Here is an 18,499-nt window from a genome sequence, read left to right on the forward strand (position 1 = left end):
TCCCTTGAGCAGCTCTGGGGTTGAGCTGGACACCCTCAGGGCAGTGCAGAGTGTCTGCTCGCACCCGGCACGCGGGCTCTGGCCAGATGGAGAGAGGGGCATCCCGAGGGCGCCGGGCCCCGGGGTTGCGTGGACCACCCCCCTCAGGGTCTTCGGCTGGCGAATGTCTCAGAGGCTAACTTCCTCCACAAGAATTGGAATAAGTTCCGGGGTTGCCACAGACTGGTGGCCCTGGGCCAGGCTCTTCGGGGCTGTTGTAGGGTCTCCAAGAGCAAGTGGGCCAGGGCGGCCCTCGGTGGCCTATGGTTCCTGGCCCTGCCCCGAGCAGACGCCCGCCCGAGGGCCGGGCCGGGGGCTCTCTCGCGGACCCAGCTCCCGGAGGAGCTCCGCGCGGGATCGGCGGAGGGAGGGGTCAGCGCGGAGTGGGGAACTTGTCCCTCTTGCAGTCTGGGGTTGCTGCCAAGAGCCTGAGAAGCCCCCGGGGTGCCTGTCACCTTGATCTAGAGGTTTGTGTTTTTTCCCTCTGGGAGAGGAGAAAGGTGGAGGAAAGAGCCCCCGGCAGAGGAGAGGGGAGCTGGCTGCGGGCCCGTGGGCGGGGAGGGCGGAGCCAGGCTGGCCCGGCCCCGGGACACAGACACGGCCGCCCAGGCCCCGCGAGGGCACAGCACTGATGGCTCGGCTCCCCGGCAGCCGCCTGGGCCCCCCGCTGCTGCTTCTCTTGGTCACATATTGCCTCACGGCCGCCCGCGCTGACCTGCTGAGCCTGAACTGGCTGTGGTCCACTAGGACCGACGGGCCCACAGCCGAACTGGTCTCTGAGCCCCCGGGGAGCCCACATGGGCAGCCCAGAGAGGACACCGGCACACGCGCGGCCCCCCAGCATGGCCCCACGGAGCAGGGGAGAGCCCCTGCCAGCTCGGAGCTCCCCGTGGAGAGGCCGGAGCCTGGCCCGGGCGGTACCTCCCCCGCGGGCCCCGACACGAAGGAGGAGAACATCGCCGGCGTGGGAGCCAAGATCCTGAATGTGGCTCAGGGCATCCGGAGCTTTGTCCAGCTGTGGGATGACGCCACTCCCACCACAAGCCCCCCCGGGGCAGAGGCGCCAGCCCCTGTGACCCCCACGCCCCCCCTCACCCTCCCCGGGCCCTCCAGCGCCCCCCAGGAGAACGGGACCGCCCTCTGGTTGGGCAGCTGGGCCCCAAGCTCTCCGGACACCCAGAGGACCGAGGCCGGCACCCTGCCAGTGCCCACCCAGCTGCCTCCCTTCCTGGGCGGGCGCTCGCCACCACCACCTGCTGCAGGTAGAGCTTCTCCGTCCTCTGCGCCAGGTGGGGCCCCTCCCTGGGGGAGCTGGCAGTCCCCGGGGCGGCCCCAGGATCGGGACAGCGGAGGACTTCTGCGCATGGCAGCCCGTCCCGGCCAGCAGCACCGACCCCCTGGCATCCGCAGACGCACGCCTCCTCTGCTCCCCCTGGTGACGGGACCCCTGGGCGCTCTCACCGGCCCCTCGGCTCGCTCCTCCGACCCCCCCACCCTGGTGTCTCAGATCCCGCTCTCAGCTGGCCCTGGGGACGGGGGCGCTCGGGCTCCTCACGTGGCTAACTCTGTGGGGCCTGGTCTTGCTAATCGCTCTGCACTGCTCGGGGCGGACCCGCTGACCCCCGCCGGGCAGCCTGTCCCTGCCGCCGGCGGCCGCTGCCTGCCCCTGCCTCCCTCCCTGCCCGTCTGCAGCCACCTGGGCATTGGGCGCGCCTGGCTGCCCAACCACCTGCGGCACGGGAGCAGCGAGGAGGTGCGGGCCGCCGCCCGGGCATGGGGGCACCTCCTCCAGACGCACTGTCACCGCTTCCTCGCCTGGTTCTTCTGCCTGCTGCTGGCCCCGCCCTGTGGCGCTGGCCCTCCGCCCGCGCCTCCGCCCTGCCGCCAGTTCTGTGAGGCCCTGGAGGACGCGTGCTGGGGCCACCTGGACGGGGGCGGGCTGCCGGTCTCCTGTGCCTCGCTCCCGGCCCAGGAGGACGGCCTCTGCGTGTTCATTGGGCCGGGTGCAGGTAACGGCTGGCCCCCCTCCCCGCCCTGTCCCTCTCTGTCCTGCCAGGTGAGCCGGCCGGTCAGCTGCCCCTGCGTCCCCGGGTGGGCCTCTGAGCACTGGGCCTGCTCCTGTTCGCACCCGAGGCCTCGGCCCCATTCCGGCGGGTCTGTGTGTCCCGCCCCCCACCGAGAGCAGCCTTGACCTGTGTTGGTCCCTGGGGTTGTTGGGCTTTGGAGCTGGGCCGGTGGGGTTGGACCCCAAGACGGGGGTGTCACCCCACGGGGCCCTGGGGGATGTGCGTGGGTGAGTTCCCGGCCCTGGTGCCCAGCTCCACGGAGGGGGAATGGGAGGAGGGTGGGGGGAAGGGGCTACGGCTGCCGCAGATGCGGAGTGGGGAGGCTGAGCCCTGCATGCGAGCAGCGGTGGCCAGGACGTCATGGCAGCGGAACAGCCTACGCAGGGCGGCTCTGGGGGTCCCGGTGCATGCAGAGCAGAGCAAAGGGCCTGTGGCTGCCTGTGGGCTGGGGCCCAGTGGGGAGGCACCCAGGGCTGTGGGCGGGCTGGGCTCGATGTCATCCACAGGGCAGGGGCAGCCTCGGTGAGCTCTTTGCTCCCACGTGCGTACCTGATGCTGGGCTCGCGTGGCCTCGGGGAGTCTGTGCTGTGGCCACTGAGTGTGTGGGGCGGGTGCAGCTCCCGCCGGCAGAGCCCAGGGGCTGCCCGAGCACAGCTTCCTCCTGCACGGGGGGCGGGGAGGGCCAGGCCTGCGCACGTGTCTCGCCCATCCCGGGCCTGTACCCACGAGGGTCCTGCCGCTGGGTCCAGCCGGTCTCCTCGGGTTGGGGGCTCGACCACACTGGGTGCGGGCTGGGAGCTGGTGCAGGGCGGTTCTCATGTGGCCCAGGCAGGGTGGTGTGGGGTGTGGACCATCTCTAACCACAGCTGCCTTGCTCAGCCGAGTGGCCTGAAAGGGACTTCTTACTGGACATCTGCACACGTTGGCAGGGCCCCCAGGCTGTCAGGGAGGCCGTGTTCCCAGCAGAGCCCTGGGGGCCTCTTCTCGCAGGGCTAACGGTCCACGCCCCCTCAGGCTAAAGGTGGGGGTCAGGCATTTATCACACTGAGGATCCCTCCTGGGTGTGGCCTGGCTGGGTGGGGGCCCCTGGGAACCAGGGCTGGGGCTGCGAGCGTCGTCCCTCCTCTGGCCTCTCAGCAGGGGATCCCCCACTGCTAGGCCCCTGGGCCTTTCCGTCCCCACCTGATGGGGGCAAGCAGGGCAGCGGAAGGCCCTGATCAGGAGGGAAGGGAGTGAGGGACCCCCTAGCCCCTCCTCCACGTTGGTGACTGTTTCCCCAGTGATGAGTGTGAGGATCCGGGCTGAGTGAGGGCCTTGGGCTACCTGGGTATTGGGAGGCTGTGGGGTGGGGGGAGAGTGGAGGGGGTAAGGTTCTCTGTAGGGGAAGGAGGCCCAAAGGGTGGGTGCTGCTTCCTTCCCAGGCCCCAACCAGAGCTGCCCACAGAGGTTTCCCGCTGAAGCACCATTTCATGTCCCTTCTGTTGAGTGTGTTCTGCATGGGGGCCCTGGGCTCCAGGGCAGAGATGGCCCCTGCTCCCCTCACACTGGGGCAGTGGGGTGTGGACGGGTCACCTGGTAAGGCTGCAGCTTTGTCCAGCCTGCTGGATGTGCCCTTCCTTACCTGCTTCCCTCTTGTCCCCGCAGGGAGAGCGGGTGGGGGAGGGGGACAGTGCAGCCACTGGTTGGGGCCCAGGGAGGTGGTCGAGAGGAGAGGGCTGCTGGAGGGGCCCCTTTGCTGCGGCTGGAGCCGGCGAGGGGTTAGCACGCTGTTGGGGACCTGGTGCCGAGTCTGCCTATGTGGGGGCTTGTCCCTTAGGCCCCAGAGGAAAGCAAGTAAGGGAGGGTCAGCAGCAGGGGGACTGTCCCCCTGGGGAAGGGGGCACCGAGTGGGGGTGTGGCTGCCGGACAGTGGCGGGCAGGCTGGGCTTTGCTCTCTGTGTACCTTTCCTGACGTCCCTGGAAATGACAGGGAAGGCAGGTCGTGTTCTGAGTCTGGGAGCCTCTGTTGCTCCTGTCTGCACGGGAGAAACAGGTCTGTGGGGATAAAGGCGTGTGTGTGCCACGTGGCTATAGCAACAGGAAGCCAGGAGGTGGGTGTGGGCGTCTGGCTCTGGGACTGGACTTAAGTACCCCACGGACGCCAGACAAGCAGAGCCCCAGGCCCCGGGAGCCCCAGCTGGCCAGTGAGGTCTCATCACTGTGACAACCTGAGCCTGGCGCTGTCTTCTGGGGAGGATGCCCAGCCCGTCTGTCACAGACCTGCCGAGTGCTCAGGCTTCCCAACTGCTGGGCTTCCATCTACCGCCTTTAATGAAATGTGAATTCAGAGACAGTAGGCGTTGTTTAAGTGCTTCAGTGACTTGAGGTTTCCACCTAACTCGGATGTCAGAAGATGAGACCACCTTCCTGGAAAGATACTCAGGCTTGCCTCCCGCCTCCTGGCAACCTGCCCTGGCTGAGCTCTCACGAGGTACCAGCAGTGGCTTCGGCTTTCTTGCTGGGATGTCAGGTGCCCAGAGGAGTGGATGAGATTGTCTGCAGGTAAGGAGACACACACGCTTAGGATTGGGTTTCTTTGACCACCCGCCCTGTCGGCATCCAGCTCACCATTGTCTCTAGCGGTTATCCCTTCCTCCTCTGAGGAAGGCTGACATGGGTCATCTTGTGCAGACAAGAGCTCACCTTTGGCCTCCCTGAGGGGGAGCAAGATGGTGGCTGTGATTATGCCCATGCAGTGGCAGTTTGGACTCTCCACATGGGGGCCATCTCCCTGACAGCGTCCTTCCCTTGGTGAAGGAGCTGTCCATCCTGCCGCAGGGAAATCATTTTTGACTGCTTTCCTTTTCAGTTGAGAAATCAGGTCTTAAACTATTGTTACTATTACATATCATGCAAGAAGCTAGCCCATCCACCCACCTTCGTCAATCCATCCGCTCACCCACTCACCCACCCACCCATCCATTAATCCATTCACCCATCCACAGATCCATCCATTAGTCCATCCATCCATCTACCCACCCACCCATCCATCCATCCACTCATCCTTCCCTCCATCCATCCACCCATCCATCTGCTCATTCACCCATCCACCCATCCATCCACCCATCTGGATATTGGATCAGGTTTACCATGTTAGAATGTGGTTGTCACATGTAATATGCAGTATGTTTTTGTCTCGAAATGGGCCTGGGGAGAACCCACAGACCAGGTGGCAGGGGCAGATGCTCAGCTTTGCACTGTTGAGTTCTGTGTGTCAGTGATTCTAGTGTAGGATCTGGTTTGTGATCATTTCCGTTCCTGGTGTCTGGCCCAGCCTCTCCCCCACTGCCATGCTGGTTTCCCTCTAAGTTCCTTTTTCTGATCTCCTGATTCTTGGAGTACCTGGGAGGCTCAGCAGCCACTCCTTCTCCTGGGGCCACTCACCCAGAGAGGCTGACCTCGTGACTGGGAAGTGCTGTGTGTGCTACCTCGTCTACTCCAAGCAACATGACCGTGTTCCAGGGGCCCCGACATGCCTTTGAAGTATGTAAAACTGCTCAGGGACCCCTGCCTCCCTACGCTGCTCCTTTGCCAGCTATCTGTGGGCAGCCCCACTTTGAAGGACTAGGTTCTGCAGACATGTCGCCTCAGTTCTGTGGAGGAGGGAGTGTGAAGGGTAGCCAGTGCTTAGAGTGAGACTTCCTTCCCCCAAACCCACAAATTCCGGCCCTGGGGGGACTGCCTTTGCCTGCCACTCTCATCCCTTAGGACCACTCTGCCCCATCATCCTGTCCTCCACTGCTTCTCTCCTGGGTTACATTTTTATCCCAGAACTAGCTCATGAACACACAGGCATAGGGATCAGAGCCACACAAGAGAGGGCTGAATGCAACTTCCAAGCCCCCCTCACTGCCAGGATGGGGCATCTTCCCCGTTCCTTCTGTGGCTTTGCATAAATATGTGTATGTGAGTTTCCTGTGGCTGCTGTAATAAATGACCACAAACTTAGTGGCTTAAAACAATGCAGATGGGTAAGGTTGTAGTTCTAGAGGTCAGAAGTCCGAAATCAGTCTCACTGGGCTAAAATTAAGGTGTCTGTCTGCAAGGCTGTGTTCCTTCTGGGGGCTGCAGGGAAGAGCGTCCCCTGCCTCTTCCAGCTTCTGGGGGCCACCAGGGTGCCGCTCCCTGGGAGACACACATGCTTCTAAGGATGTATGTCATTAGATTTGGTTAGCCTCCCCCTCTGGGGCTATTACATTAATTGCACCTGCAAAGTACCATTTGCGGGTTGCAGACCTTGCAGAATGGCCATGTTGGGCCACTCTCCTGCTTACCATGGTGGGTGCGTGCACGTGCGTGTGTGCAGCCTCATGTATGCACATTCTCGATCTTACTGTGCATGCGTGGGCTCACTTTCTATGTATCCCAAAGTCCCTCTTTTCTGTGGGGACGGGTCTCAGAAATGTCCCGTGTCACCACGGGAGACACTCGTTCTTGGTGGTTCTGGATGTTCCTCCCTCCTCCAAGGCAGACCTTCAGGCGCTTCCAGCTTCTGGTGACACCTGACGCTGTAGTGGCTCTGCTCATTCTCTCGACCTCTTTGTCCAGTCCCTGCAGGTCCTGATTTGGGCTCTGGCTGACAGCTGTGTTTGGACACGGCCCTGAGCTCGGGGGGTTCACAACCTTCTGCAAAGATCGATGGTCCGTGGGCATTTTCTCTCCAAATCATCAGAAATATTTCACTCAGGCTTTGATGGGTCGAGTTGAACATGCAGAGAAGTATGGTGCTATTAATCCATCAGGTGTAGATAGTTAAACCTTCCCCGAGGGATGAAGATTGATTTATTTTAGAGAGAGAGAAAGAGCATGCATGCAAGTGGAGCGGCAGGGGGGAGAGGGAGAGAACCCTCAAGCAGACCCCATGCTGAGCACAGAGCTGGATGTGGGGCTCAGTCCCAGGACCCTGAGATCATGACCTGAGCCGGAACCAAGAGTCAGACACTCAACCAACTGAGCCACCCAGGCGCCCCTAGATGTTTCTTAGAACGTTCTCAGTATGTTTTCTTCTCTGATATCAACATTACGTTCTCCACTCACCCCAGGCATTATTACTTTGCGGTTGTGACTCTAATAAAGCAACAGGTGCAGAGCTTTCTTCAGACACTTTATTAGGTTCAAGAAGTCTCTGCACGTCTGTCTCACTGAGGGTGTTATGTTCTATTCGAGCAAGAAAGTGGGATGAGCCAGTGTCTTGTGGTCTGCAACACGAATGAGGACCTTCTCCACTTTTCGATGTGTGTACTGGGGGGCACCATTATTGGGTGTATGTGGCTAACACCTGGCTCATTACATCTCAGGGAATTGTCAAAAAGTGTCACTCCCTTGTCCCACTTGCCCCCTCCCCCTATGCATGCACAGCCTCTCCCGCTGTCCACATCCTGCACCCGAGCTGTGCATTTGTTACCAAGAATGAGCCGACACTGACACCTCGTCCTCCCCCAGAGCCCTTCGTGTACGTGAGGTTCACTCTTAGTGGTGTGCGCTCCGTGGGTTTGGAGACGTGTGTAATGACTGGCACCCACCACTGCGGTATCTTAGACGCAGCCTTCTCAGACCGGCTTCTGTCACTCAGGGATCCGCGCTCACAGTCCCTCCGTGTCTTCTCATGGCGTGATGGCTCGTTTCCTCTTAGCGCTGAATACTCCCCCATTGGCTGGATGGACGGTTCCCGTGTCCACCCACCCGCTGAAGAGCAGCTATGCATGAAGGGTCCCAAGGGTTGGCAGTTACGCATAAAGCTGTCTCGAACATCGTGTGCAGGGTTTTGTGTGGACGTGTGTTCTCACCTCCTCTGGGGAAACATCAGGGAGCGTGATTGCTGGGTCGTATGGGAGGAGCACGGTTCGTTTTGTGAGAGACCACCAGACTGCCTTGCAGGGTGGCTGCCCCATCTGCTTCCCCAGCAGCCGTGAACGAGCGCGCCGGTCGCTCCACGTCCTCCCCAGCGCTCGCCGGTGTCCGTGTTCTGGATGGTGGCCATTCTCGTAGGTGCGCAGCCGAGTTCATCTCCCCGAGAACCTACGACGTGGAGCAGCTTTACTTATTGGCCATCTGTGTGTCTCTCTGTTCAGGTCTTTTGTCCATTTTTAAAAAGATTGTGTTTTAGTGTTGAGTTTTAAGAGTTCTTTATATATCATAGATAACTGTCCTTTATCAGATGTGTCTTTTGCAAATGTTTCCTCCCAGTCTGTGGCTTGTCTTCTCACTCTCCAGACGTGGTCTTTCACAGAACAGAGGTTTTACATTTTAACAAAGTCCAGCTTATCAGTTCTTTTTTCTTGGATTGTACCTTTGGTGCTGTATCTAAAAAGTCATGCTCCTATCCAGGGTCCCCTAGGATTTCTTCTGTGGTGTCTTCTAAAAGTTTTATAGTTTTGCATTCAACGTTTAGTCTGTGATCCATTGTGAGTTAATTGTGAAGAGTGTAAGGTCTGCGTTAGATTCACTTTTTGTGTGTGGACGTTCCGTTGTTCCAGCCCTACTTGTTGAAGAGACGATCTTTGTTCCATTGATTGCCTTGCTCCTTTGACAAGGATCCATTAACTATGTTTGTGTGGCTCTATTTCTGGGCTCTCTGTTCTGTTATATTGATCCATTTGTCTGTTCCTTCTCCAATACCACACTGTCTTGATCACTGTTGCTTTATAGTGACTCCTGAAGTTGGATAGTGTCGGTCCTTTGTTCTTTTCCAACCTGTACACAATGTTTGTTCAACTTTGTTCTTTTCCAACTTTGTGTTGGCTGTTCTGGGTCTTTTGCCTCTCACATAAACTTTAGAATCAGTTTATCAATATCCACAAAATAACTTGGTGAGATTTTGACTGGGATTGCACTGAATCTACAGACCAAGGTGGAAAGAACTGACATTTTGACAGTATTGAGTCTTTCTATCCATGAACATGGACCATCCCTGCATTTATTTAGCTCTTTGATTTATTTCAGCAGTTTTGTAGTTTTTCTCATATAGATAGATATTATACATGTATTTGTTATATTTATACCTAAATAATTTGTCTGTGAGAATGCTAATGTAAATGGTATTGTGCTTTTAATTTCAAATTCTGCTTGTTCATTACTGGTATATAGGAAAGTGATTGAATTTTGTATATTAACCTTGTATCCTACAACCTTGCTATACTCACTTATTAGTTCCAGGAGGGTTGTTTTTTGTTTTGTTTTGTTTTTGCCAATTCTTTTGAATTTGCTGCAGAGATGATCATGTCATCTATAAACAGATAGTTTTATATTTTTCTTCCCAATCTGTGCACATTTATTTCCTGTTCTTGCCTTATTGCATTAGCAAGAATCTCTAGCACGATGTTGGAAAGGAGTGGTGAGAGAGACATCCTTACCTTGTACCTGATCTCAGTGTGAAGGCTTCAAGTTTCTCACCATTAAATGTGATATGAGCTGTAGGGGTGTTTTGTAGATATTCTTCATCAAATGGAGGAAATTCTGTTTTATTCTTAGTTTACTGAGAGTTTTTACCATGAATGAGTGTTGGATTTTGTCAAATGCTGTTTCTTCATCTATTGATATGATTTTGTGATTCTTCTTAGTTAGTGTGTTGACGAGATGGATTCCATTAATTGATTTTTGAATGTTGAACCAGCCTTACATATCTAGGATAAATTCCACTTGGTCATGGCTGGCCTGTTTGCTGAGAGGGAAACTGTCCTCAACTAGGCAAGTCCCCTGATTCCTTAATCCAAGGTGAGTGTGGCCCAACAAGAGGGGCCCCCACTGGCCAAAGATGTCACCCACTGTATTCCCATGAAGGTGTTTTTCTAAACTCTCAGAGCATGGCATGAGCATTTGCTTTTTGGAGAGATCTTGGTTCCTGCCCATGACAGCTGGGCCAGTGCCTTTAGTGCAGCAGGTGTCAGCAGGTCTGTGGGGAGGTGACCCCATCCTCCACTCACAGAGCCTGTAACTGGAGAATGGACCAATGATGTTAGGGCCATGGCATTTGGAGGCTTACTCCCAGTGGGAACCATGAGGAATTTCATGGAGAGGAAGGAGGTGCCAGTGCATCGCTGGGGTCCCTGGGCCTGCCCTTGGAACATGCTCTTGTCTTTCAGCCTAGGACATCAATGGCTGCGGCCTCTTGCATTCTAAATTAATCTGGAAAACTTCTAGCTGCCTGGGAGGAAGGGCAGTGGTGGGCATATCTATGTTTAAGTTTGGGGACACCTGAGTCAGGACAGCAGGGCCACTGATATGGAGGCTGGTGAGAGTCCAGTTTCCTAATCTTGGAGCATCTCCCTGAGTGCATGCTCAGGCTCCAGGAACTTCTGATATGAAGGGACCATCATAGCAGCTACCATCTTGGTGGACAGCATTGTCTGTCTTTGAGCATCAAGTAGCCACCATCTTCCCAGAGCCTGCGGTCCTCCTGGAAGGTCCCCCTGCTCCCTAGCACTGAGGCCAGGCTATTGTTCCAACGAGGCTGCTGTCTGCACTGCACTTGGCTGCTTCCCACGTCCCATCTGCAGGGGTCTTACCTGCAAGGGATGGAGGAGCCCTGGCTGGCTGGTGGTGCTGCCGACAGGGTGAGAAGTCAGGGCCAGGCAGAGTGGAGATGCCCACCACTGCCCCGAGTAGACCAGCCCTGGAGGGCACCCAAAGTGCATGTCCTCATGTGGGTGGCTTCTGTCTCTACTGTTTTCACTTTTTGTTCTCAAAGAGCTCTTTGCAAGATAGAATTTGCCTTAGGAAGTTGGGGTTTGGCATTGCTTCCCTCTGCTCTGACCTGCCCCCCCCACCACACACATTCACATACATTCATGCACACAGTCGCGGGCTCGCTTACCACCTTCCTCAGGTCACCCACTCATCAGCAGCCCTTTCCCAGAAGAGTGTCTCCCCCATGTGATTCTCACCTTGGAGATAGGCCACACCCAGACTGTAGGTGGGAGTCTTGAGAGAAAAGGCTTTCGGTTGGGGCCCTTGGCTGGACTGTGGCCCCGAAGTCCCAGCTCCAGCTGGTAAAGTGGGCATGCGTACAGGAAATCGCCAAAGTATGGGTTTGTCCTTGAAATTGTGTTTGCCCCACCCTGTGTCCAGCAGTGACTGCACTCCCTGGACTGAGAGGTAGGCCCTGCCCTCTGTCCCCAGCACCTGACCCTCTTGGCCCAAGATCGTCAGGCTGCTGGTGGCCTGTGCATGCCCAGGAAGCATGCCTCCTCCACACTACTTCCGAGGCTCAGGCAGATCCAGGTCAAGTCAGGCCCTGCTGGGTCCCAGGACCAGCGCCATGGAAAACAGGCCCCCCACAGCGGCCTCTGGTCCCATTGGAAGGACAAGAGATGAGGGAGAACCCTGGGCCCCATGGCTGGGTCCCCAGTCTAGACTCAAGCTACCTCCACGTCGTGGGAGGACATGGGGGAGGAGGGCCGACCTTGGGCTCCTGAGAGGGTGAACCAATGGGGGCTGGGACTCTGAGGGTCTTTGAGAGGAAGGTGGGGCCGCCCAGTGTGAGCATCTGTTGGTGAAGGAACCACAGGTCTCCCTGGTGGCTCGTCCACCACGTGGCCCCTCTGCAGGTCAGGGTGGCCGTGGCAGCCCAGCGTGAACATGGTGGGAGGGGACACCGAGGAAGCCCCTGACAAAGCTGGGGCCCCTGGGTGGGATTTGCTGTATTACGAGTGTGAGCACAGGCCTGGAACCCTAAGGGTGGAGCCTCCAAGAAACACCCCCCCATTCTGATTTTCTGCCCCTGGCGGTTTACTTCGTTTCCAGGCGGGTTGGTAATGTTGATACAGTGCAGGGAGCTGCGGGGTGGACGGCTTCTCTCTTCTGTAACGGAGCGATGTTGTTAAGGCCAGCACCCCGGGCAGGGTGCCTTCCCTGGGGCTGGAGCCCGGCTCCTGCTGTCTGAGGGTGGGGAGGTGGATCATGGCGTGAGGAGGGGATGCAGGCCCTGGCACCCGCGGCAGGTTGCCGGTTCTGATGGCGTGTCGTGCTCAGCCACATCCTTGCCCCCTCCCTCCCCGAGAAGGGACGGTTCCTGTCGCGTCCTCCTGGGGCCCGTGAGCCCATTGGCGGGGGGCAGCGGCTTGTGGGCCGCACGTCCTGACCCAGAGTGGTATTTGGAGAAGCAAGGCGGGTGCCGGGCAGGTGGGGAGCCCCTCGTGACTCAGTGTCCCCCGGCACCCTGCCCGCTTGGATCCCCCAGGCATGCCCTCACTGGGGGTCTTTTTCCTCTTTGCAGAAAGCCTGGGCACGGAGGTGGGGCTCCTGCAGCTGCTTGGAGAGCCCCCACCCCCGCAGGTCACGCAGGTGGAAGACCCCGACGTCGGGCCGGCCTTCGTCTTTGGCCTGGATGCCAACAGCGGCCAGGTGGCCCGGTACCACTTCCCCAGCCCGTTCTTCCGTGACTTCTCACTGCACTTCCACGTCCGGCCTGCCACCGAGGATGCGGGGGTGCTGTTTGCCATCACGGACGCGGCCCAGGCGGTGGTGTCCGTGGGCGTGAGGCTGTCGGGCGTGCGTGATGGGCACCAGCACATCCAGCTGCTGTACACCGAGCCCGGGGCCACGCGGACCCACACAGCCGCCAGCTTCCGTCTGCCCGCCTTCACCGGCCAGTGGACGCGCTTCGCCCTCAGTGTGGACGGCGCGACCGTGGCGCTGTTTGTGGACTGCGAGTTGTTCCAGAGGGTGCCCTTGGTGCGCTCCCCGCGGGGCCTGGAGCTGGAGCCCGGCGCTGGCCTCTTCGTGGCCCAGGCTGGAGGAGCAGATCCTGACAAGTTCCAGGTAACCTGGAGGCCACTGTGCTCCGGGGGGACCGGCCCTGGGGGTGGGGGTCCGTCCGGGCATGGGGGACAAGGATGTTAGCTGCCTCCTGTCCTGCCTCGTGCCGCCGTCCCCCGCGGGACGGCGGCCCCCGGGCAGAGCTGTCAGCCCCGCTGGAGCCCAGCCCCGGGGGTCCCGGCTCCGCTGGGCTCCCACATGTCACCTCCTGCCCCTTTGAGGTCCCCAGTCCAGGAGGCCCCTTGGGACCACCTTCCTGCCTGAACACCCATCCCTGCCACGACAAGAGCCCCCCGCCCCCCTGTGTGGGATGCCTGCAGTGACCCCGGGGCCCCACCGGGGGGGCAGGGTCCGTGTCCAGGCCCACATGACTCGTGCACAATGAAAACGGGGATTTCAAGACAGTAACAGCAGAGCGTAGCGCTGAGCATGGGCTGTCCTGGGGCGGACTGCACCCCGTGAAGGCTGCACACCCACTGGGCCGGGCTGGGGTTCACAGCACCCACCACATCAGGCCTGCTGACTATCCTCATTGTCACTGAACCGCGCAGCTGTGGCTCGGAGCGGCAAGGACGGAAGTGCCCCGGGGACCCCGGCGCACGCTGTCCCCACCTGTCCTCGGGGAAGCCCCCTCCCCCTGCACCTGGCCTTGGCCTTCCCAGAGCCTGGGGGTGGGGGTGGGGGGGTTTTCCCCCGGACCCTGGGCCTCCCACCCTCCGCGGACGCTGATTCACGAGCCCCAGCCCTGCCCCTGGAGCCGCCCACAGCTAGAACGCCCCCGCGCCCTGATCAGACAGGGTCCCTGTGTGCACCCGAGGGGGCAGTGTCCCCGGGACAGAAAGTTAATTATTGCCCAGACAAAGGCCGCCGGATGGACGTTGTTCTAAGTCCTGGTGACTTGGGGGCTGAAAGCTGACCTTTCACCTCTGGCAGGAACTTTAACCCTTGGTGTCTGGGAACCAGCAGGACTTTGATACCAAACTGGGCCTCTTTGTGTTTTGGTTTGATCCTCAAACATGATTAACTGGAAGGAAGCCTGTCGAGGGAGGGACTGCGTCCACGGGCGGCTTGCTGAGTGGCATCCCCCGCAGTTGCAGATGGAAAAGCACCCCAGACATTCCCTGCATCTTTCCTTTCTTTCTTTCTTTTTTTTTTTTAAGATTTATTTATTTGAGAGAAAGAACACAAGTGGGGGAGGGTCAGAGGGAGAAGCAGACTCCCCCCTGAGCAGGGAGCCCACCCAAGGCTTTGTCCCAGGACCCCCCCGCCCCCGGGCGCATGACCTGAGCTGGAGGCAGACACGTCACCGCCCGAGCCACCCGGGCACCCGCTCCCTGCGTCGGTAACACTTCAGCAGAAAGGCTGCCTGTGTGCTGGTGGGGGCGGGGTCGCCCGTGTCGTGGTGTGCTGGAGGTCACCACCGTCGTGGACAAGGGCGCACAGCGCCTCCTCCCTGGGCCTCGTCAGGGTTGTGTGTCATGTGCGCTGAACACAGTCGCCCGTCGAAATAAGCAAACAGTGTCTGGGTGTTTTAACGTGCATGTCTTGGTTGTTAGTGTAGACAGACTTTAATTTTTTCACATGCTTTTTGACTGAATTTCTTCTTTTGTGACTGGCCTGCTTATGGTCTTTGCTTTTTTGTTTTGATGGGTTCATCCATTTCTTGCTGATTCATATAAGCTCTTTATATATGAAAGAAACTGGTCCTTTGTTTTGTCCACTGTAATTTTTATCTCCCAATTTGCCTTTTCATCATGTTACTTTTTTGCTTAAACCATTGAGATATTTAAGTGTTTACGTGGAAGATGCCCATGGCGGGTAACATGGCGGCCAAGCCTCTGAGGGTAGGGAAGACAGGAACGGAGTGAGGTGTCGGCGCCGGGCTGCGGCCTGCCTGCCCTGGGCAGCTGCTTGACTTCAGCTGGCTTCACTTGGGCCACGTCCACCTGAGCCAGGAGCGGTCTGGCTCCTCGAGCCCCCGCACACTGGAGGCTTCAGGAATTTCTGTGTGGGTGTTGGATCAGACTCCAGCCGGCGGAGGGGAGAAGCCTGGAGGACAGAAGACAGATCGGTTTAGCACGGGGCTTTGCAGACTTTCTGAATTGAGGTTCCCAGGGAAGAGTCCCTCCGTGATGGGATTTGTAAGATTTGGCAGAAATGCGCACGGGGCTTAGGCTGCCAGGAGGAAGTGTCGCCTCCGGCCCCTCCCGATGGGGCGCCCCGCCCTTGCGGCCCTGCGCCCCACGGCCGGCCCGCAGAGCCTTTGTTGTTTGTCTCTGGCCGGAAACACTGGTCTTTGCAGGTTTACTCTCCTTGAGTCAAATGTGAGAAGGAGTGTCTCCTGGGAAATCACGCCTTCCGTCCAGGTACTGCGGCACCTGGCTGAAGTGCTCTTGTTCAGTGGTCCGGGGCCTTCTTACTATTTTTAACTATTTCAAAACCTCTCGGGCCGCATTTCCCTTGACGGACTCCCTCCGTCGAAGAGCCTTGCTCTCCCGCCCGCCGTGGGCTTGCGTCTCTGTGCGGACCCTTCCTCGTGGCCTCGGGCTCTCTGGCCGCTGGTGGCCCCTTCGGCCCACGGACGGCCCACAAACACCCCCAGTGCTGCGTGGGGTGGACACGGCCCTGCCCTACTGGAGGCTGCACCCCCGCGGTGGCATCTCGCGCGGAACTGTCACTTTGTTTGACGGCGAGCCTGCGGCAGGTGGTGACTTTCCTCAGCACGCGGCCGTGTGGGCCACCTTACGGCGTAAATCCGCGCCTGGTCCACCGAAGCTGGGAGGTTGCCCGCCAGCCACGGGCAGGCTGGATGCCGGGGACAGCACGGGGCAGGCCGGGCACATGTCGTCAGGGGCCCGGGGCCCCCAGACCCACCTCCCCGGACCGAAGGAGAGCGGGGGTGCTGCGGTCACACCCTCCTCCACCGACACCTGATCCCACACGCACTCCCGCCCCCTTTTACTCACCTGAAGTGATGCCGCGCACTGGGAGGAGGGCCGAGGCTCGAGGCCACGGCACTGCTGCGGTTTCCTGCCTTCCCGGGGCACAGACAGGGCTGCCGTTGTCTCTGATGGAAAAACTTGCCCGGACGTGACCCCGCAAGAAGGAACCGAGAGGAAGCCAGATGCTCTCATGCCAACAGTCAAGGCTTGACGCAAGCAGGTGGTCAGAAGCCACGGGAGCAAGGAGCGCGAGGAAACGGGGTTGGGGGGGCAGCCTCAGCTGCAGCTGCGGTAGGCGACCGGGGACCAGGCCGACCCAGGGTGGGGGCATCCGAGGACGGAGCAGCTGAGTGGGGGCAGGGGTGAGTCTTGCCCAGGAGCGCTGCGGGCCGTGCCCCCACATACGGGCTCACTCAGCCCCGCCCGCAGCCAGGACACGGCCCTTCCTGGGTCAGAGGTCAGCCCGCGGGGTCCCAGGGAGGCGCCCGACACCAGTGACCTCAGGCTGGCTTGCACAGCACAGAGTTCTCATCGTCTCCACAGCTATGCCGTGTGGCCCACAGCATGGCAGCGTGGGGCATATTTTAAACAGCCTTTGTTAACAAAGTGCAAAGTCTCCAGATTTCGCAACATTTGCTTCTGAGCCTGACCAATATTTGCAGTGGGTCTTGTGACTTTTGCACAACTGACGTCTTCCCCACTAAATGTGTCCCTGGGGAGCTGTGGCACCCCGAGCCAGCGCGCCCTGCTCTCCTCTGCGCGGGCATCCTGGGGAGACCCTCAGGGCCCGCGCTGGTGCTGGGCCAGGTCTGTCGGAAGCTCAGAACCTCGAGGGACGGGGGCTGGGGGGACCGTCATGGTAGGACGTCTAGCCCCCTGACCCCACCTGCTAGGAACGCCCACGCCCTCCCCTCATCGCTGCCACCCCAGGGGCACCCCTGCTGCCCCGTGGAGAGCTCGACCTTCTAGAAGTTAACATCTGCCCTGCGTCCTCACACTTGGTGACCCATGTCACCTGACCCACCCGGTCCTCCAACGGGGAGCACAATGCTGCTGCTGACCCCTGAGCTGACCCCTGCATTTGTAAGTCCAGGATGGCCTGTGTTTCCTGTGGGCGATGGTGCCCCCAGGAACCTGGGTGGTGGAAGGCACCTGTGTGTGCGTCCCCTGCTCCTGGTCTGCACACACATGCTCATGGGCACACACTGCTCACATGCACACACATGCTCTCATTGCATGCACACATGCGCTCACATGCACACAGGTGCACACTTGTCCACACACATGTGCACACGCACACACACTACATGCACACATGTGCACACACGTGCCGACACGCACACACCTGCTCACAGGCACACACGTGCTAGATACGTGCACAAGCTGTGTGATGGCCCCACCTAGGCTATTTTTTCACTGTGTGCACACGTAAACACATGCTTGCACATAACCCGTCACACAAAGCTCTCACACACACGCTTGCACACCTCTTCCACACAGCTTGGCCACCCCCCATGGTAGTTGGAGCATCCCAGAATTTGAAGGAAGGTCACTTGTTTCTCAAGCATACCAACCACTGTGCACAGCGACTCCCCCACCAGGGTGTGGACTGTCTCTCCCTCATCCTGCAGCCCCAGCCCCAGTGGGTGCCGGCCTGCAGCCAGTCCCCATGCTGCCTCTCTTCTATCCGCAGTGGTTCACAGGGGCTCAGGGCCCCAGGCCCCCAAGAGGAGCTCTCAGCACAAGTCCCAAGGGGTCCGTCAGGCCCTCCCTAAGTCCCGCTGATGGCTCTGCGGTGGGTTCTCCAGTGACCACTGTGAGCAGGGCTGGGCCCCCCTCTGACCTTGTGCTTTGCGGGGACACTGCAGGACAGCTTTGTCCCCGGGGGGGGGCGGTGGCAGGAGGAGGCAAGGAGCACTGAGGGTGGTTCTGGATCTGAACGGGGGCCTGCTGGGCTCAGGGTTAGACGCAGGCCACTGCTGGTTTGGTTGAAACATTGAGGGCTATTCTCTGGCCACCAGAGACCACGCTGTCTGTGCCTGGTGGCTTTCTTCCTTAAAGAGATGGAGTTCTTGGCTGCATGCTTCCAGAAGGATGCCACCACCACCCCCCTGCAGTGCAACCACCCACCAGCCCAGGGAGAGGCCCATGGACGGCCACCCCGCCCCCACCCCTGACTCCCCCAACCCCATGGTCTGGCTGCTGTCTGTCAGCTTCCCTGGGGGTGCTACAAGGCCTGGACGTCACCTGGCCACCCCGAAGAACCTTCTGGAACCGATGACCATCCTGGAGCCACAGTCCACAGTGTGGACCACGGAGCCACGGCAATTCCTGTCTCTGATCTTCCCGAGCTGGCCCCATTGTGCGTACCTGCGAAGGAGGGTGTCGTGTGTGCACCGCCGAATGGGAATCGCTTGCCTGCATTCAACTGCTTCCCACCCGTGTCCTCAGCCGCCTCCCACCCCTGCGAGTTGGGGCACTGGCCCAGCCACAAGTGTGCTGGGAAAATGAGGACCTCATGGTAATTGTGGGGCGACTCCCCCCAAGTCCCGCCTGGGTCCCTGGGTCCAGCCATCCTCATTGGCCTCCCAGGAACAGGGGTATGTGCATGAACGAGCACGCATGTGCAGATCACACACACGTAAGCACAGACAGATG

The 18,499-nt window shown here is 59.4% G+C and overlaps 1 protein-coding gene across 1 annotated transcript in view; it reads left to right on the plus strand.

Moving 5' to 3' along the window:
- The first annotated feature begins 620 nt into the window (after positions 1 to 620).
- COL18A1 (collagen type XVIII alpha 1 chain) overlaps positions 621 to 18,499 on the plus strand; it is a 49,686-nt gene continuing 31,807 nt past the window's right edge. The window contains 2 exon segments of the mRNA XM_027582965.2: positions 621 to 2,048; positions 12,358 to 12,902. Coding sequence (XP_027438766.2) covers positions 671 to 2,048; positions 12,358 to 12,902 — 1,923 coding nt within the window. The 5' untranslated portion in view covers positions 621 to 670.

Source organism: Zalophus californianus, chromosome 1 (assembly GCF_009762305.2).
Source record: "Zalophus californianus isolate mZalCal1 chromosome 1, mZalCal1.pri.v2, whole genome shotgun sequence".
Lineage (NCBI taxonomy): Eukaryota > Metazoa > Chordata > Mammalia > Carnivora > Otariidae > Zalophus > Zalophus californianus.